The sequence below is a fragment of the Pseudomyrmex gracilis genome, unplaced genomic scaffold (assembly GCF_002006095.1).
Source record: "Pseudomyrmex gracilis isolate BER0280 unplaced genomic scaffold, ASM200609v1 scaffold_7, whole genome shotgun sequence".
Lineage (NCBI taxonomy): Eukaryota > Metazoa > Arthropoda > Insecta > Hymenoptera > Formicidae > Pseudomyrmex > Pseudomyrmex gracilis.
Window position 1 is genome coordinate 1367208 of NW_018020591.1, and position 19966 is coordinate 1387173.

The 19966-nt window shown below is 44.3% G+C and overlaps 1 protein-coding gene across 2 annotated transcripts in view; it reads left to right on the forward strand.

Annotated features, from left to right (window-relative positions):
• LOC109860162 overlaps positions 1–19966 on the forward strand; it is an 85592-nt gene that overhangs the window by 60142 nt on the left and 5484 nt on the right. The window contains exons 75-122 of one of the 2 annotated variants that reach the window (XM_020439065.1): positions 24–350; positions 416–730; positions 890–1213; positions 1306–1611; positions 1688–1993; positions 2077–2385; positions 2467–2787; positions 3213–3524; positions 3643–3972; positions 4080–4385; positions 4480–4785; positions 4902–5222; positions 5312–5638; positions 5729–6043; positions 6134–6457; positions 6565–6870; positions 6970–7275; positions 7358–7675; positions 7784–8116; positions 8273–8575; positions 8721–9056; positions 9145–9447; positions 9537–9842; positions 9931–10248; positions 10342–10665; positions 10771–11082; positions 11188–11520; positions 11608–11904; positions 11975–12286; positions 12376–12696; positions 12778–13104; positions 13182–13493; positions 13583–13906; positions 14012–14317; positions 14427–14726; positions 14896–15213; positions 15754–16080; positions 16212–16532; positions 16630–16899; positions 16990–17178; positions 17268–17621; positions 17707–17919; positions 18026–18223; positions 18384–18578; positions 18668–19036; positions 19121–19333; positions 19432–19623; positions 19709–19921. In XM_020439065.1, the coding sequence (XP_020294654.1) occupies positions 24–350; positions 416–730; positions 890–1213; positions 1306–1611; positions 1688–1993; positions 2077–2385; positions 2467–2787; positions 3213–3524; positions 3643–3972; positions 4080–4385; positions 4480–4785; positions 4902–5222; positions 5312–5638; positions 5729–6043; positions 6134–6457; positions 6565–6870; positions 6970–7275; positions 7358–7675; positions 7784–8116; positions 8273–8575; positions 8721–9056; positions 9145–9447; positions 9537–9842; positions 9931–10248; positions 10342–10665; positions 10771–11082; positions 11188–11520; positions 11608–11904; positions 11975–12286; positions 12376–12696; positions 12778–13104; positions 13182–13493; positions 13583–13906; positions 14012–14317; positions 14427–14726; positions 14896–15213; positions 15754–16080; positions 16212–16532; positions 16630–16899; positions 16990–17178; positions 17268–17621; positions 17707–17919; positions 18026–18223; positions 18384–18578; positions 18668–19036; positions 19121–19333; positions 19432–19623; positions 19709–19921 (14418 nt within the window). The remainder of the gene's footprint in view (positions 1–23; positions 351–415; positions 731–889; positions 1214–1305; positions 1612–1687; positions 1994–2076; positions 2386–2466; positions 2788–3212; positions 3525–3642; positions 3973–4079; positions 4386–4479; positions 4786–4901; positions 5223–5311; positions 5639–5728; positions 6044–6133; positions 6458–6564; positions 6871–6969; positions 7276–7357; positions 7676–7783; positions 8117–8272; positions 8576–8720; positions 9057–9144; positions 9448–9536; positions 9843–9930; positions 10249–10341; positions 10666–10770; positions 11083–11187; positions 11521–11607; positions 11905–11974; positions 12287–12375; positions 12697–12777; positions 13105–13181; positions 13494–13582; positions 13907–14011; positions 14318–14426; positions 14727–14895; positions 15214–15753; positions 16081–16211; positions 16533–16629; positions 16900–16989; positions 17179–17267; positions 17622–17706; positions 17920–18025; positions 18224–18383; positions 18579–18667; positions 19037–19120; positions 19334–19431; positions 19624–19708; positions 19922–19966) is intronic. The other variant, XM_020439073.1, reaches the window with a different exon arrangement.

The following is a 19966-nucleotide window of genomic DNA, read 5'->3' on the forward strand; positions in this document are numbered from 1 at the left end:
TAAAGAAACTTCTTTCATTTTAGTCGACATACAGCCTAGTGTATCTACGCCGTGCACACCGTCCCCATGCGGCGCGAATGCAATATGTAGAGTTCAACAAAATGCTGGTTCTTGCACATGCTCGCCTGATTATCTGGGCAATCCCTACGAGGGATGCAGACCCGAGTGTACACTCAGTTCTGACTGCCCATCTAATCAGGCGTGTATCGGTTTGAAATGCAAAGATCCGTGCCCAGGAACATGCGGCCAGAACGCGCAATGCTACGTGATCAATCATTCACCAACTTGCACGTGCTTCGAACGATATACAGGAAATCCATTTATATATTGCAGTCCCATCATCGAAGCTCGTAAGAATTCACTTAAGCTTTGTGTTGACCGTTTAAACGTACAGCTAATACCGATTTTCTTACAGCGGTTGTATCCGATAATATCAATCCTTGCCAACCGTCTCCTTGCGGGCCGTACAGTCAATGTAAGCCGAGCAATGGCCAAGCGGTTTGCTCTTGTCTGCCAACTTACATTGGCGCGCCGCCTGGTTGTAGACCCGAATGCACAGTTAGCACAGAGTGCGCGACAAATCGCGCTTGTGAAAACAACAAATGTGTCGATCCTTGTCCCAACTCGTGCGGTCAGGGAACAACATGTAGAGTTGTGAATCATAGCCCAATATGCATGTGCAAGCCTGGATTCAGTGGCGATCCATTTATACGCTGCTCATACGTGCCACGTAAGCAGAATAAATTTCACATCGACTTTTATTTTAAAATTGTTTTATACACTCTTTTTTTTTTTAATTAAAATTCCTACTAATTAATGTTCTTTTATTTATTTGTAATAATAGTTTTTTTCTGTAAGACTCAGAAATTTTATTTCTTGCTTATTGTAGCTGCTCCTTTACCAAGTCCACCCTTGGACCCTTGCATACCCTCTCCGTGCGGACCTAATTCGGAATGTCGCAATGTCAATGGCTATCCATCTTGTACCTGTTTGACTAATTACATTGGTACAGCACCGAACTGTCGTCCCGAATGTGTTATTCCTGCCGATTGTCCGAGCAATCAGGCTTGCATTCGCGAAAGATGCCAAGATCCCTGTCCAGGATCTTGTGGTCTGAATGCTGATTGCACTGTTCACAATCACATTCCAGTCTGCAGATGTATAGAAAGTTATACGGGTGATCCGTTTGTCGGTTGTCAATTTGTACCAATCAGTAAGTTATTGCAAAATCTTTTCATGGTCTATTACAGTTATATTTTTGCACACACGCACAATTTGATCTACATCGCTATTGCCTTTACGTAGAAGAACCAGTGCAGCAGTCTGATCCGTGCAGCATATCACCTTGCGGTTCCAATACTCGATGTAACAACGGCATTTGCACTTGTTTACCTGAATATTTTGGCGATCCATATATCGGCTGTAGACCGGAATGTGTACTTAGCGCTGATTGTCCGACCAACAAAGCGTGTATACGAAATAAATGTGTAGATCCTTGCCCAGGTACTTGTGGACAAAACAGTTTATGTAACGTATTGAATCATACACCAATGTGCAGTTGTCCCGCCGGTACCATTGGAAACGCATTTATTTCTTGCGATGTGATGAAAGGTATGACATCAAGAAACAAAATCTGACTATCGCATTCGAGAACATGTTTATTACGGTAACGTATGTTATTTATTAGTTCCATCCATAACAAGACCATGCAATCCAAATCCCTGCGGTCCGAACAGCATATGTCGAGAATTAAATGGACAAGCCGTGTGCACCTGTGCGCCAGAATTTCTCGGAGCACCACCACTTTGCAGACCCGAGTGTACTCTTAGCTCCGACTGCCGGCCAAACGAAGCCTGTTCCAATCAAAAATGCAAGAATCCTTGTCCCGGCACATGCGGAATTCAGGCGCAATGTGTAGTTGTTAATCACAATCCTATCTGCTCGTGTCCCGAACGATACACGGGCGATCCATTCATCAGATGTGATATTATGAGTAAGAAAAACTCAGTTTGAGAAGTATATTATATATGTCCTAGCCACTAATTAAACCTGAGACGTGTTGTTGCCCTATTTTAGAACCTGTAGAACCCGTAAACCCCTGCCAACCGTCACCTTGCGGTCCGTACGCTCAGTGCCAAGTTGTTAACGATTTGCCATCTTGCTCGTGCCTGCTCGAATACAAAGGCTCGCCCCCTTATTGCCGACCCGAGTGCGTCTCCAATCCTGAGTGTCCTAGCCATCAAAGTTGCGTACGACAAAAGTGTATAGATCCCTGTCCAAGTTTATGCGGAGAAAGTGCGGAATGCCACATGGTGCAGCACGTACCTCATTGCGTCTGTTCCTCTGGTTTTACCGGCGATCCGTACACGCGCTGTTCCATAATACGTAAGGAACAACCTCAAAATTAAATGATCTTGCAAGTTTCTGCGATGTTGCTTAATCAATTCTACTCTTACATTGTTTTAGTACAAGAACCACCGGAACCAGAACTATCACCCTGCGCGAACTTTGAATGTGGCACAAACGCTATATGTAGAGAACGTGACGATGTTGCAGTTTGTCAATGCACTTCTAATTACATTGGCAATCCATATCTAGCGTGTCGACCCGAATGCGTCATTAATCCCGACTGTTTGCCCAACTTGATGTGCGTAAAAAATAAATGCGTCAATCCCTGTGCCGGCATGTGCGGTCAAAATGCTGAATGTTCGGTTGTAAATCACCAACCAATGTGTACTTGCCTCCCTGGATATACCGGTGATCCCTTCGTAACTTGTTCAATAGAGAGTAAGTCACAAAGAGTCTAATTTTCTCTGTTTAGCATAAATTTTACATGCTTTTTATTATTCTATTAAATATCTTCTAAAAACAATTTAAAAGTTTTTAAAATATTATTTGACTTGTAGAAAAAAATTTTTATGTAATAATTTATAATTTTTCAGATATAGTTTTTTAACTTTTTAATTAGTTTTTTACAATTATATAAAAAAATTGTATTAAAAAAATTATATAAAAATTATATTAAAAAATTATATAAAAAATTTTATTTTACAATTTAAAGTTAAAGTAAGTTCGATAAAGTTAAATTTTATTAAAATAATATTTTTATTTCAAAATTCTTTTATTAAAAATCATACACTTTATCAAAGATATGAATAAATATGTACTTATATGTATCTACACATTATATTAATACATCAAATTTTTCCCAGAAATAGTCCCAGACGAGAACGTTTGTGCCCCATCACCCTGTGGACCCAACAGCAAATGCAAAGAAGTATCCGGACAGGCCGTCTGTTCATGCCTACCGTCATATATTGGAACTCCACCTGCGTGTAGACCCGAATGTGTCGCTAGTTCAGAGTGCCCTCCGCAGTTAGCGTGCAAAGACTACAAATGTGTGAATCCCTGCCCAAGCCCATGCGGACTCAATACCAATTGCGTCGTTGTTAATCACAGCCCCATCTGCAGTTGCATGCCCGGTTACAGCGGAGATCCATTCACCATATGTACATCAATTCCACGTAAGACCAAATGAACAAATTTTCTTCATTGAATGAAGAGTAAAATTTGTTTACCCTAACACATGTACCGTTCGATGTCATACGATTATCATCAACCATATCTTCGAATGTATTTTAGCTGCATTGCCACCAAGCCCGGTAGAAAGAGATCCTTGCGTCCCATCCCCGTGCGGTAGTTTCTCACAGTGTAGAAATATCGGTGGCTCCCCCGCATGTACTTGTTTGGAGAATTACATAGGTCAGCCGCCCAATTGCAGACCCGAGTGTACCATAAACTCGGAATGTGCGAGCGACAGAGCTTGCATCAACATGAAGTGCGCGGATCCATGTCCCGGCTCGTGTGGCATCAATGCCTTTTGTTCAGTCATTAACCACATTCCCTCGTGCAGGTGCCCAGAAGGATATACCGGAAATACATTTATCCTTTGTACATTGTTACCAGTGACACGTAAGCGTTACAAGTCTATTCAGTATGGCCTATTAAAAAATGATTTATTCTGCGTGGTTCAAAATCTTTAATTCCTGTATAGTCAGTACATCAGTTATGTTTTGCAGCGACTCCGTCTCCAGTTGAAGATCCCTGCGTCCCGTCACCCTGCGGCCCCAACGCGGAATGCTTTAACGGTATTTGTAACTGCATTCCGGAATTCCGAGGAGATCCATACGTAGGTTGTCGACCAGAATGCGTCCTAAACGACGACTGTCCCCGCGATAGAGCGTGTATACGTAACAAGTGTATGGACCCATGTCCCGGAGCTTGCGCGATTAATGCACTGTGCACCGTGATCAATCATGTTCCCATGTGCAGTTGTCCTGGAAACATGACCGGAAACGCATTCAGCCAATGCACTCCTCTGCTAGGTACATCATGCGTCATTGATCTGCAAAAAGATCATATGTGCTTTTTTGCGAACAATTTTCCGGAGATTAAATATTTACTATTTTTGTGTATCAGACATGCCACCTGCTAATCCATGCGTCCCTTCACCCTGTGGACCCAACAGCGAATGCCGTGTTATTAACAACCAAGCAGTCTGCTCTTGCATAAAAGGATATCTCGGTAGTCCCCCGACTTGCAGACCCGAGTGTATAGTTAGTACGGATTGTTCGCAGAACGAGGCCTGTAGCAACCAGAAGTGTACGAACCCTTGCCCGGGAAGTTGCGGATTAGGAGCCCTCTGTCACGTGGTGAATCACAATCCTATTTGTGTTTGTCCTCCTTCTCAGTCGGGCGATCCTTTTGTTAGATGTTACCAACCACGTAAGTAGCGTTTATTACGTCATATATTCGCGGAAAATGCAACTCCCAGTAACGCGTGTTAAAGAAATCTCTTTCCTACTTTCTTCTTATTCTACATTATCATTTTGCCGTTTTAGCTCCAGTAGCACCGGTAGTGCCTTCTTCACCGTGCAAACCAGACCCCTGTGGCCCCAACTCACTTTGTCAACCCCGCGACGACAGATCCGAATGCACGTGCTTACCCGGTTTTATTGGCAATCCGCCTAATTGCAGGGCGGAGTGCGTCAGTAATAGCGAGTGTGCCAATTACCTAGCTTGTATCAATCAGAAATGTCAAGATCCATGTGTCGGTTCCTGCGGTGCGAATGCTAATTGTCACGTTGTCAGTCACACACCAATGTGTTCTTGTTTGAGTGGATACACCGGTGATCCATTCACACAATGCGTTTTTCGAGAACGTAAGTATCTTTTAAACGCCAAAACCAGTGGAATTTTGAATAGTCGAATCATTATCGTAGTATCATGTAAACCATCTTGAACCTTTCAGCCACACCATTGCCGTCAACACCTGTTGACCCCTGTACTCCCTCACCTTGCGGTTCCAATGCGGTATGCAAGGAATTTAACGGCGCCGGTTCGTGTACATGTTTGCCGAATTACATTGGCAATCCGTACGAAGGATGCAGGCCGGAATGTATTTTGAACTCAGATTGTCCCGCTAATTTGGCTTGCATAAATATGAAGTGTAGAGACCCATGTCCGGGATCGTGCGGACGAAATGCATTGTGTCAGGTGGTCAATCACTTGCCAGTGTGTAATTGTTACCCCAGATACACAGGCAACGCTTTCTTGTATTGCAGCCCCGTAGAAATAGGTATAACATTTTGAAACTTAAATTGCGTTGTTGTTTTTGGTTGACCGCAAAGCGCAATCGTGACCACAAAATGCACAATATTATTTTTAGAAGGAGAAAATGCCGTCAGTCGTCCCTGCGAACCATCACCCTGTGGACCCAATAGCAAGTGTCGCGTGGTGGATAACACGAGCGTTTGTACTTGTTTGCCCACCTTCCTGGGCAGTCCGCCGAACTGCCGTCCTGAATGTAGCGTTAGTTCGGAATGTGCCTTTAATCAGGCGTGCATCAATAACAAGTGTAGCAATCCTTGTCACGGATTATGCGGTTCTAATACAAGATGCGAGACAATTAATCACAATCCTATATGTTCGTGCCGAATCGATTTTACCGGCGATCCATTCGTTGCCTGTTTCGAAATGCCACGTAAGAATGAAAAACGATATATTAATACTACCAAAAACATTTGAGAGCGAATGAATTTGTATAATTGTGTATACATTTGTATGTCTATAGCAAAAAATGAGATCCAGGTAGTAAACCCCTGCGCGCCCTCACCCTGCGGACCCTTCTCGGAGTGTCGGGATATTAACGGTCAAGCATCGTGTGCTTGCTTGTCAACTTATATAGGAACGCCACCCAATTGCAGACCCGAATGTTCAATTAATTCAGAATGCTTGAGCAACCAAGCGTGTATACAAAGAAAGTGCCGTAATCCGTGCGACGGAGTATGTGGACTGGAAGCAACTTGTAATGTTATTAATCATTTGCCTACGTGTTCTTGTCTAAGTGGATTCACTGGAGACCCATTCGTAGCGTGTAGACCAGCACCCGAACAAGGTAAGATCGATAAAAATTCGGTTAATCGCGTTATTATGGAATATTTAAATTTGGAAAATAGGTTTTTTTTATTAAAACTTTTTTTCGTATTTAATTTCGAAATTTAGATACAACAATTAAGCCGACGGATCCGTGCTTGAATTGTGGCGCGAATACACAGTGTGTTAACGGCGTATGCGTCTGCCTTCCTGAATATCAGGGAGATCCGTTCTTAGGTTGCCGTCCAGAATGTATCCTAAATTCGGATTGTCCGAGAGATCGAGCTTGCATTAAGAACAAGTGTCAAGATCCGTGTCGTTCCGGCCAAATCTGCGGCCAAAACGCCTTGTGTTCGGTCGTAAACCACATACCGACCTGTAGTTGCGCAGAAAGAATGTCAGGCAACGCGTTCGTAATGTGCTCCCCACTGGATGGTATTTATTTCATGACTTTTAATTTGTGTCGAGGAAGATTGATTGATCTCTCAGCTGTTTATGTTTCTTTTAATTTTTCTATTTTTAACATTTGCACAGTCCTCATACCGAAAGATCCATGCAACCCGTCACCGTGCGGACCGAATAGCATATGTAGAAAGATAAACGAGCAAGCTGTCTGCTCGTGCATTCCTAATTATTTGGACGCTCCACCTAATTGCCGAGCTGAGTGTATTATCAGTTCCGATTGTTCTGCCAACATGGCCTGCAACAATCAGAAATGCATAGACCCCTGCCCCGGAACCTGTGGCATCAGAGCTCAGTGTACCGTAGTTAATCACAATCCAATTTGCTCTTGTCCCTCCGAACTGACGGGTGATCCTTTCACTCAGTGCTACGTAAAACGTGAGTAATTCACAAAAGAGAGCGTGTTGAATGATATTTTTTTTATTTTGTTGGAAAATTGCATTCTTTATTTTATCAACAGCGGCAGAACCTCCAAGACCAGTAAACCCTTGCGTTCCCTCTCCGTGTGGACTTAATAGTAGATGCCAAGTGATAAATGATGCACCTTCGTGTTCCTGCTTGCCAGATTTCATCGGTGATCCGCCGAATTGTAGGCCAGAATGTATTAGTAACAGCGAATGCTCCACGCATTTGGCGTGTATCAATCAGAAGTGCCGTGACCCTTGTCCAGGCTCTTGCGGAATTAACTCTGACTGTAGAGTAATAAGTCATACTCCTATGTGCGTTTGCCTTACTGGATTCGAGGGAGATCCTTTCGTAATGTGCAATCCCAAACAAAGTAAGTCTATTGGTCAAAATCGAAGAAATGTTCAAATTTTCAAAGTTTTTATCTTTTAATTATAAATGTAGTTCACATTCTTTGGAAGTATATGTGAGATCTTTGTAGGCGACGTTGTAAGTGGCGTAAAACCAACACCCTGCGTTCCGTCGCCGTGCGGCTTCAACGCTGTATGTCGCGAGCAAAACGGCGTCGGCTCTTGCACGTGTCTGCCAGATTACATAGGCAATCCGTACGAAGGCTGTCGACCTGAATGCACGATAAACTCTGATTGTACCGCAAATCGAGCGTGTATCGGATCGAAGTGTCAGAATCCCTGTTTAGGTTTCTGCGGATACAATGCGATTTGCCAAGTAGTGAATCATGTGCCGTTGTGTTCATGTCAACCCGGATATACCGGCAATGCATTCGTCTCTTGTATCAGAATAGTGCAAAATACGAGTAAGTAACGTGTTTTTTTTAAATGTTTTTATACATTTCAAAATTGTCGTCTCTTACTTGATTTAATATTTTATTTTAATATTTTTTTAATATTTAATTTTTTTTCTTACTTGATTTAATATTTTATTTAATACTTGATTTAATATTTTATTTTAGCGCTAGAATACAATCCGTGCAATCCTAATCCCTGCGGACTTAACAGTCAATGCCGCGAATTGAACTATCAAGCGGTGTGCTCCTGTTTATCAACATTTATCGGTAGCCCGCCGAATTGTCGCGCCGAGTGCACCGTTAGCTCCGATTGCCCGGTGAATCGTGCGTGCAAGAACCGCAAATGCGTCGATCCGTGTCCGGGTATATGCGGCATTAACGCGAGATGCGAAATGATTAATCACAGCCCAATTTGCAGTTGTAACCAAGGTTTTACTGGTGATCCCTTTGTAACATGCTTCCAACTACGTGAGTATATTCTCTATTTGATATGTGTTGTTAAAAAAATATTTTCAATTAAAACAAATTAAAAAAATTTTTTTTTTTTGAATTGTAAGAACAAAATTTTGCGCAATTTTAAAGAGTATGATTGAATGAAAATTGTTCCTTGCAGAGATAGATCAAGAAACCCCTCAACCGCCAACAAATCCGTGCGTTCCGTCTCCTTGCGGTCCATTCGCCACTTGTCGCGACAGTGGCTATTCCGGCGTGCCGACTTGTACGTGTCTGGAAAATTACATTGGCAGCCCTCCAAATTGTCGGCCAGAATGTACCGTGGATTCCGAGTGCGGTAGCAACAGAGCGTGTTTGAGACAAAAATGCAGAGACCCGTGCCCAGGCTCTTGCGGTATCGGAGCGCAGTGTCTTGTGGTCAATCACATGGCCGTCTGTGTCTGTTCAAACGGTTACACCGGCGATGCCTTTACTCGTTGTTTCTTAGAACCTTCTCGTAAGCTTCTTTTGCGTTGCTTCTAATTTTTAACATATTAGAATATCTCTTCAGAACAGTCTCGTTCAAGATGCGATAATATTTCTAGCTCCACCCGTGCCACAAGATCTTTGCAATCCATCTCCGTGTGGATCCAACGCGGTGTGTCGCGATGGTGCTTGTACCTGTCTGTCCGAATATCGCGGTGATCCTTACTCCGAATGTCGGCCGGAATGCGTGCAGAATCCGGATTGCGCGTTAGACAAAGCCTGTATTCGTAACAAATGTTTCGATCCCTGCGTCGGGGTTTGCGGACAAAACGCAAAGTGCACTGTTATAAATCACACCCCGATGTGCAGTTGCCTGGACGGTATGTCCGGAAACGCATTCGCGGCGTGTTATCCGATTCAAGGTAAAGACTCGCATGTTCGTTCGTTCGAGAGATAATTTATAATCCGCTCTTTCAAAAGACATAAATACGGAGAAATGTCATTTTCACAGATATTATGATTGAGAATCCATGCAATCCGTCACCCTGCGGTCCGAACAGTCGCTGTCAGAGCTTCAATAACCAAGCAGTGTGCACGTGTATACCTGGATTTATAGGAAATCCGCCCGCGTGCCGGCCAGAATGCATAGTTAACACCGATTGCGCGCTGAACGAAGCTTGCATCAACATGAAATGCGGCAATCCTTGCCTCGGTGCGTGTGGTATATCCGCTCGTTGCCAAGTACTGAATCACAATCCAGTCTGCAGCTGCCCTCCCGTGTTCACCGGCGACCCATTCATACGTTGTATACCGAGACGTAGGTGTTCTCTCAATTATTGCAAATATTTATGAATACATTTCCGTGTCCGATGGTTATAATAGCCATATGTATTTCTATTTTAAAGCGGAGGACGTACCAAAACCGACAAACCCATGCCAACCGTCACCTTGTGGCCCCAACGCTCAATGTCAAGTTGTCAATGATACACCCTCGTGTTCTTGCTTAGCAGAATTCATTGGAACGCCACCAAACTGCAGACCGGAGTGCGTCAGTAACAGTGAATGTCCCAACCAAATGGCGTGTATTAATCGCAAATGCAGAGATCCGTGTCCTGGATCTTGTGGCGTTCTGGCTGATTGCCATGTAGTTAATCACGTACCAACTTGCACATGTCGCACTGGCTACACAGGCGATCCGTTTGTTCAATGTACAATTAAGCCTCGTAAGTTTGTAATAAGCTAACTTTGAGATCTCCCATTTTACAAATACCTCATACTGACGTTACGAACAGAGCATGAAGCTGTATTTGTTTTAGGCGAACCGCCGCAACCAAGCCAGCCCTGTCAACCATCCCCTTGCGGAACGAACGCCGTGTGCAGAGAACAAAACGGCGTTGGTTCTTGCACATGCTTGCCCGAATATGTTGGAAATCCCTATCAAGGATGTCGTCCCGAATGTACCATTTCTTCAGACTGTCCCGCCAATTTAGCTTGCATTGGGTCCAAGTGTCGAAACCCATGTGTCGGTTCGTGCGGCACCAATACCGATTGCCAAGTAGTCAACAACATTCCTGTTTGTACTTGCATTCCCGGTTACACAGGCAATCCGTACACAAGCTGTATTTATCAGGCTCTTAACAGTAAGTAATGTTACACACGCGTGCAGTGTAAAACAGAAAAAATCGAGCAGAACAATAAAAGATTACATACCGAGCCGCACTTAAAATACAACATTGCTGTTTTAGTTCCCGAACCAGAACGTGAACCATGCAAACCATCTCCTTGTGGCCCCAACAGTCAATGCACTAACAACAACGGCCAAGCTGTCTGCTCTTGCTTGCCCCAATTTATAGGAACTCCGCCAAATTGTCGACCGGAATGTCTAGTAAATTCGGAATGCGGCTCGAACCGAGCGTGTGTGAACCAAAAATGTGTAGACCCATGTATCGGCACTTGCGGCCGTGACGCCCAATGCAAAGTCGTACATCACAGTCCTATTTGTGTTTGCACAAATGGCTTTACAGGCGATCCTTTCATCTATTGTTTTGCAGCACCAAGTATGTTTAGAAACAAAGACCCATTATACTTGATGCATTCAAGTTGTATTTTAGTTTTATATTTAAAAACAAACAATATCAACACATATTGATACTTTTCCACAGTTTCGGATTTGGAAGACAAATATCCGAAAGATCCATGTTTGCCGTCACCCTGCGGACCTAACTCTTTATGCAGAGCTATCGGTGATGCGCCAGCTTGCAGCTGCCTGCAGAATTACATCGGTGTCCCGCCCAATTGTCGACCCGAGTGTTCGATCAATTCGGATTGTCCCGCCGACAGAGCTTGCATTCGAGAAAAATGCAGAGATCCTTGTCCGGGATCATGTGGTCTCTTGGCGCGTTGTTCGGTTATTAATCACACGCCGTCTTGCACTTGTCCCGAAGGATACACTGGCGATCCCTTTGTCAGTTGCAACGTCCTCCCTCAAGCGCCTTGTAAGAATTATATATTTTTTTAATTGTATTATATTATCACAATTGGCAAGTATTTCAAATCGCTGTAATTTAATGTATGCGTTTTAGTACCAGCTCCAGACCGATGTAATCCGTCACCTTGCGGCCAAAACGCCCAATGCGACGATGGAACTTGTACATGCATACTCGAGTATTTCGGCAATCCGTACGTTGGTTGTCGACCGGAATGCGTTATCAATACCGATTGTCCGCGCGATAGAGCGTGCGTGCTTCACAAATGTCGCGATCCGTGTGTCGGTACTTGCGGCATTAACGCGGAGTGTAACGTCGTTAATCACTTGCCTATGTGCAGTTGCCCGAGAAACATGACCGGTAACGCGTTTATTTCGTGCACACCTATTCAAGGTTCGTATACGCTCAAAATGTGATCTTAAGTATTTTTTAATACGAATGCAATATGATTATTATTATGTAGATACGATCATCGTGGATCAACAACCGTGCAATCCATCCCCGTGCGGTCCGAACAGCCATTGCCGCGTGTCGAACGGTCAGGCAATTTGCGCGTGTATCGCCGGTTTCAGAGGCGTTCCGCCGTCTTGCAGGCCGGAATGTCTGATAAGCGCCGATTGCGCTCGTAATCGAGCCTGCAGCAACCAGAAGTGCATTGATCCGTGCCTCGGTGCGTGTGGATTAACCGCACAGTGCACCGTTGTAAATCACAATCCGATATGCAGCTGCCCGCTTCTCTACACGGGAGACCCGTTTGTTCAATGTCTTCCGCAACGTAAGAACTCGACTCAAACGCAGATTTGCTGTTACAAGCTGTGATATTTACTTATGTTGAGATAAGCACGCTTTTCTTATCGATTGCAGCAAAAGAACCGCCACAACCACCTGCAAACCCCTGCCAACCTTCACCTTGCGGACCAAACGCTGTATGCCGAGTTATCAATGACGCCCCGTCGTGCTCGTGCTTGCCCGAGTTTATTGGGGTTCCCCCTGGATGTAAACCAGAGTGTATCAGTAATGGCGAATGTCCCAGTCATCAAGCTTGCATTAACCAAAAATGTCGGGATCCTTGTCCGGGTTCGTGTGGTAGAAACGCGGAATGCAAAACTGTCAGTCACACCCCAATATGTATTTGTGTCAACGACTTTACCGGAGACCCATTTATCCAGTGCAATCCGCAACCAAGTAAGTTTGGAAGAGGCAAAACGAGTATCACGAAAAACGTAATTCTTTTTTTTTATTTATCCTATCACTTCCCTATTCTAGTAGACGTATCGCCTGTCCCATTAAATCCCTGCCAGCCGTCGCCGTGTGGCGCGAACGCTATGTGTCGGGAAGTTTTCGGCTCGGCGTCTTGCATTTGTCTGCCTGATTTCTACGGAAATCCGTACGAAGGTTGTAGACCCGAGTGCGTTATTAGCTCCGATTGCACCTCCAATCGAGCTTGCATAAGGAACAAATGTCAAGATCCTTGTCCAGGAACATGTGGCGTTAATGCCATCTGCGAAGTCATCAATCACATACCGACATGTAGCTGCCAATTGAGATACACTGGAGATCCGTTCCGCTATTGCCAGCCCATACAAGATATCTGTAAGTGGATGATAACATATGTTCGCTTGTTTACGATGTGCACAGAAACGTTTTGTCTCATGAACAATCTCCCTCAGCTCCGACACCTACAAGCGATCCTTGCCAGCCGTCACCATGCGGTCCAAATAGTCAATGCCTTAATGTAAACGGAAAAGCCAGTTGTTCGTGCTTGCCCAATTACCAAGGAACTGTTCCAAACTGCAGAGCTGAATGTGTTATCAGCACGGAATGTCCCACAAATCGCGCATGCATCAATCAGAAATGCGTGAATCCGTGTCCAGGTGTGTGCGGCATCAACGCAAAATGCGACACACTATCTCACAGTCCGTTCTGCAGTTGTGGACCCGGACAGATCGGAGATCCCTTCGTCAAGTGTTTTGATATGCCTTGTAAGTCCGAACTTGTCCGCGAGACTGTCACATTGTTGTAGGACGTGTTCTTTGAGACGCACAGAAAATATTGCTTGACTTTATTCCAGTGATGCCTACGTTACCGCAACAAGTGAACCCTTGCATTCCCTCGCCTTGCGGTCCGTTTGCTACGTGTCAAGACAGAGGAGGCTATCCGTCTTGCACGTGCTTGCCCAATTACATTGGATCACCACCTTATTGCCGTGTCGAGTGTTCCGTTGACTCTGATTGTACCAGCGACAAGGCTTGCATCAGAGAGAAATGCAAAGACCCTTGTCCCGGATCCTGTGGCATCAATGCCTTGTGTACTGTAATCAACCATACCCCGGCCTGTACGTGTCTCGATGGATACACAGGCGATCCCTTCAGCAGTTGTTACCTGGCACCCATGCGTAAGAACCTTCACTGTTATTGTTAAATGCATATATCGTTAAGTTTTACAAACCAATGATGCGAAACAACTATTATTAACTTTGCATTTGCGTTTCCTGATACAGACGTTCCTCCAGTAATAACAGATCCATGCAATCCGTCGCCCTGCGGACTCAATGCCGAATGCCGTAACGGAGTCTGTAGTTGTATACCCGAATACCGTGGCGACCCGTATCGGGAATGCCGGCCAGAGTGCGTGCAGAATTCCGAGTGTCCGTACGACAAAGCTTGCGCGAATAACAAATGCGTGAATCCCTGCATCAGAATCTGCGGTCAAAACGCAGAATGCACGGTCGTCAATCACGTTGCCACTTGTAGTTGCGTTCAGAATTACGAGGGCGATCCGTTCACTCTTTGCACACGTGTGCAACGTGAGTTAACTTTTTTCTGCTTTATTCCTTTCTTTGCTTTATTCCTGTCAAAAAAAGATTTTTTTGTGCAGAAAAACGTTGTTAATTTTGTTATTTTGCCTCTTGGTAGCGCGCGTCAAACCCTGCGAGCCCTCACCCTGTGGACCCAACAGCATCTGTCGCGAATTCGGCGATCAGGCTTCCTGTTCTTGTTTGCCTGGTTATCTCGGAGTCCCGCCGAGCTGCAGATTTGAATGCCTCGTTAGCACTGATTGCGAACAGACCAAGGCTTGCGTGAACATGAGATGTCGCAACCCATGTGAAAACACTTGCGGTCAGAACGCATTGTGCACAGTACGAAATCACAATCCCATTTGCAGGTGTCCCGCTCAATATTCCGGCGACCCATTCGTTAACTGTTTCCCTATAAGTAAGTAGCCGATACTTAAGATACCCCACAACACAAAAGACTCGAGACACATGTTACGGAAGCATCTTAGATGTGTTTTGACGTTTCTTGTAAAACTTTGGTCTTTTGCGTTTGTGTGGAAATTGCGTTTGTGTTTTTCTCCTTGATAATGAATTTTTTTTATCGCCAGCAGCATCGGAACCTGCCAGGAACCCGTGCTACCCCTCACCGTGTGGACCAAACTCGCAATGCGCGGTATCCTCTGATAACAAACCCTCCTGCTCTTGCTTACCCACCTTCATAGGATCTTCACCCAATTGTAGACCCGATTGCCGTGTAAACAGCGACTGTCCCAACAATCGAGCATGCATTAAGCAGAAATGTACCGACCCGTGCGTTGGATTATGCGGAGTCAACGCACTATGCCAAGTCACTTTGCACCAAGCCCGATGCACATGTCCTGAATCATACACTGGAGACCCATTCACAATTTGCTCTGAAATACTATGTAAGAAAACAATCCTCGCTACTTCTATCACATCGAAATCTAATGGATATATTATCTTGCCACAACTTATTTAATTAGCATCTTCTTCAAAAAACCTTGGTTTCTCTTAATTAAAATCTCTGTAAATATTTTATATATTGTATATAACAAACTTATTCCAAAAACAAAAACTGCATATCGATCTCTTCGCAGTTCGTCGCACGCTGATTATCCGCGCAGCATTTTAAACAATATTACATTCGTTTTTACACTTATCGTACTCTTTGATGTAATTCTATATGTATCATATATCATACACGTTGCGCACTTCTTCACTTGTATAGGAAGCATTTATGATATGCAAGACATTATGCATGCACAAAATGTACATTTGTTCACTGTACTACTTAAGTGCAAAAATCTCGTTACAATTTTTAAACCTGTTAATTTATACGTGTTAATTTTTATGTGTATATATATTAGAATATACGTTGCATGCAAATTGAACAATAATTATGACTGTAATGTTAATCGCGTGGTTTTTGCTGTTTTTTATTTTAGCAACTCCACCGCCGTCGGTACCTTCCAGACCGTGCAGTCCGTCGCCGTGCGGAATAAACGCATACTGCCACGAGAGATTCGACACGGCCATTTGTGAGTGCGTACCGAACTACAGAGGCAACCCGTACCAAGGCTGCCAGCCCGAGTGTCTCGTGAACACCGACTGTCCGAAATCGCAAGCTTGCATAAAAACAAGGTGTCAAGATCCTTGTCCCGGTACTTGTGGCGTTGGCGCAATCTGCACCGTCTCCAATCACGTTCCCATTTGTTCTTGCCCACTGCCTACGATTGGAGATGCCTTCACTCTATGCCGAGTACCTGTAGATGGTAATTCACTCTTTATCTACGTTCTTCATTATTTTATAATTTAATTATACGTTTACATTTGCTATAAAAGAAGCCCAATATTTTGAAAAATGTAGGACATATTCAAAACTACAGTTAATGTCTTTGTTCAGATACTAAAGAAACGGACCCATGCTATCCTTCACCCTGCGGTCCAAACACCGTTTGTGAAAAAGTTAACAACAGAGCGGTTTGCAAATGTTTGCCTGGCTTGGAAGGCGTTCCAACGAGTGTGACGGGTTGTCATCCGGAATGCGTGCTCAGTTCGGATTGTCCAGGTGACAAAGCCTGCATACAGAACAAATGCAGAGATCCTTGTTCTCAAAATGTGTGCGGCAGCAAATCCGTGTGCAAGACGATCAATCACAGTCCGTTATGTAGTTGCCCATCTCCGTTAATCGGCAATCCCTTCGAGGAATGTTACACAAAGATAGGTAGGCATGGAAATATTTTTAATGCGAATTATATATTTTATGTTAATTTCCAAATGTTATCTGTTGATCTAAAAATATAAATATTTCTTCATTTCAGAAACTAATCCTTGTAGTCCTTCACCTTGCAATTACAATGGCGAATGCAGAGTGAGAAATGGCGTCGCAATTTGCATCTATCCCGAGTGCATTATTAATTCAGATTGCCCACGTGACAAGACCTGTTTCTCGCAAAAATGCCGAGATCCCTGCATCGGCGCGTGCGGCATCAATTCTCTCTGTGAAACCGTTAATCACAAACCGGTGTGTTCTTGTCCAGCCGGATTCACGGGTAACGCGCGAGTGCAGTGCACAATTCCGACCCTCAACGGTAATGTTTTATATTACATTACGTATATTTTATACAGACTAAATTACTAAATTAAACTAATTTAATTAATCTTAATTTGTATGTTCACAGAACCGATCTCAGAGTGTACTCAGAACTCGGAATGTTCGAACGACAAAACTTGCTTCAATCAAAAGTGCGTTGACCCCTGCACTCTCAATTCTTGCGGTCCCAACAGTCGTTGCTACGTGATAATGCACAGAGCTACGTGCGTCTGCAACGAGGGCTACAGCGGAAATGCCCAACAATATTGCCATCAAAGTGTGTATTGAACGAATGTATACGTTTAACAAATTTTTCTCTGCAAGTAAGTTTGTAACTTTGTGTCATTACTTAATTTTTTTTTCTAGTTGGTTGTCGTCACGATACCGAGTGTCCATTGATTCAATCTTGCATCAACAACGAATGCGTCAATACCTGCTTGGTCACCCAATGTGGTATCAACGCGTTATGCACCGCTGACGGATATCACAAAACTCGATGCTACTGTCCCGATGGCTACATTGGCAATCCTTACGAAATATGCGAGAGACCCGAATGTACCAGCGACAGCAACTGCGCCCCATCTTTAGCTTGTCGCAATCTCAAATGTGTCAATCCTTGCGACTGCCCGTCATCGGCACTGTGCAATGTTGTCAATCATCGACCACTTTGTAAATGTCCACCTGGCTACGTAGGCAATCCGTACACTTCGTGTCTTTTGGGTAAATATTATTTTTTTAAAGTTTATAAAAAAAAAGAATATAATTAGCATATGTTATTAAACTTTCGGACTTATTCTTACTTTAGAACCAATAGACAGAAACACTGGATGTCAAGTCGACGCCGACTGTCCCAGTAAATTAGCGTGCTTCAGCGGCATTTGCGAAGATCCGTGCACGAAAACAAAACCGTGCATTGCCAGTGCTAAATGCAGCGTCGTGGACACTTTACCAATGAGAACAATGATTTGCGAGTGCCTTCCGAACTTCGCTGGCGACGCCACCGTTGCTTGCGTGCCAGGTAAAATTTCATTTCAGAGAGATCGAAGATATAAAACTTTTCGTTCAAAACATATTTAAAACTGAATTTCTCAAATTGAATTGCAATTAAACAAATGAATTTTCAGTGGACAAACAAATTGCTGCGATATGCGAGAGTGATTCGCAATGCACGCCAGACTTGGCTTGTCTAAATCGCCGATGTATCAATCCGTGCACCGTCAATCCGTGCGCTCCGAACGCGGAGTGCCACATCGAGAACCATCGTCGCGCGTGTCTGTGTCCTCGCGGATACGCCGGTGATCCGTTTATAAACTGTTACAAAGGTATCCTTATTATTCTTTCTTATTTTCTGTTTGTCCTATTGTATCAGTTTTCTAAATTTTTTATACAATATTACTTTTTAATGTTATTTTTTCTAGTGTTTTTTAGTTTTTGAATAATTGTAGGTAATTGTTTCTAATATTGCTATTCTTTCTTTCGCAGAAGATGTAATTCTTCCGGAATGCAGAACGAACACGGAGTGTCCATCCGACAAGGCGTGCATAAATCAATTCTGTCAAGATCCGTGCTTGGGCAGCCTCTGCGGCCTGAACGCGGAGTGTATCACGATAAATCATCATCCCTCATGTCATTGCCAACGCGGTCTAGCCGGCAATCCGCAAATTCAATGCTTCAAACGTAAGCTTTTTATAACAAAATAATTGTTTTTACTTTGTTTTTACTATACTTCTAAAAACTACACGTGGAAACAATCTTCTCATCTGTAGCCGAATGTAAGACGGATGACGATTGTCCTTACGACAAGACCTGCCGCAACGACAACTGCGTCACTCCCTGTCTCGGCGGCGACATCGTATGCGGTCGCGGTGCCGAGTGCAGCGCGGTGTCCCATCGAGCTCAGTGCGTCTGTCCGCCGGGTACTCAGGGCGATCCGCGCGTCGCGTGCATCTCCACGATCTGCCATTACAACGAAGACTGCGCCGATTACGAAGCCTGTGACAGACTGAACCGAGTTTGCAGACGAGTTTGTGAGGAGGACACCTGTGCCGAAACCGCGACCTGCATCGCGCGCGATCATCAGCCGAGATGCACGTGTCCCGCGGGCACCACTGGAAACCCGTACATAACATGCGTTGGTACGTGACCATCTCTTGAAATATCATTCGCCATATTTTATAAATGAAAATTGTAATAATGAGACAACACGATTTGTCTTTCAGGCACTCCGATCGAGCCGGAATGCACACATGACAGCGAATGTGCAGCGAATTTCGCTTGCATCAACGCCAGATGTCAAGATCCGTGCCTGTCGACCGATATGTGCACCAGCGAACAGGAATGCAAGATCCTGAACACGCTGCCGCTTCGCACCATGATCTGCCTGTGTCCGCCAAACACCATTACTGACGTAAACGGCCAGTGCAAGCCAATCGGTATGCATTGATTTCAGAAAATGCGTTATAATAATCTACGTATTGTCATTTACGATTTCTTGTATCTATTTTATTTTTGTTTGCGTGTGTGTGTTCAGTGTTAGGCGACGTGCAATGTCATCTGGATCAAGATTGCGCCAACTACGAGAAGTGCGTGGACGGAAGATGCGATGACGCTTGCCTGACCACCCAATGCGGCTTCAATGCTCAGTGCAAATCTTCGTCTCACACTGGAATCTGCTTCTGCTCCCAGGACTTTACGGGCAATGCATACATAGAGTGTATAAGAGGTGCGTAAAAAAATTCTCTCAAAGAGTTTTTTGTAAACATCGTTTGTTTTTTCACGGAAACTGACCTGCGCAATTCTTATTCCAGTTCCAGTCTCTCCGCTGCCGGGAATTCGACCGGAATGCTACACGAACAGCGAATGCGCGCACGACAAGCAGTGCATAAATTCGCTCTGCGTGAATCCGTGCGTGATCGGTGATCCCTGCGGCAGGAGCTCTCTGTGCCACGTTGACAATCACAATCCGGTCTGCAAGTGTCCGATTGGCTACATCGGCGATCCCACGATCAAGTGCATACCGCGTAAGAACTCGTTACTTGATCATGTCTTGAAAATCTCCGCGTGCG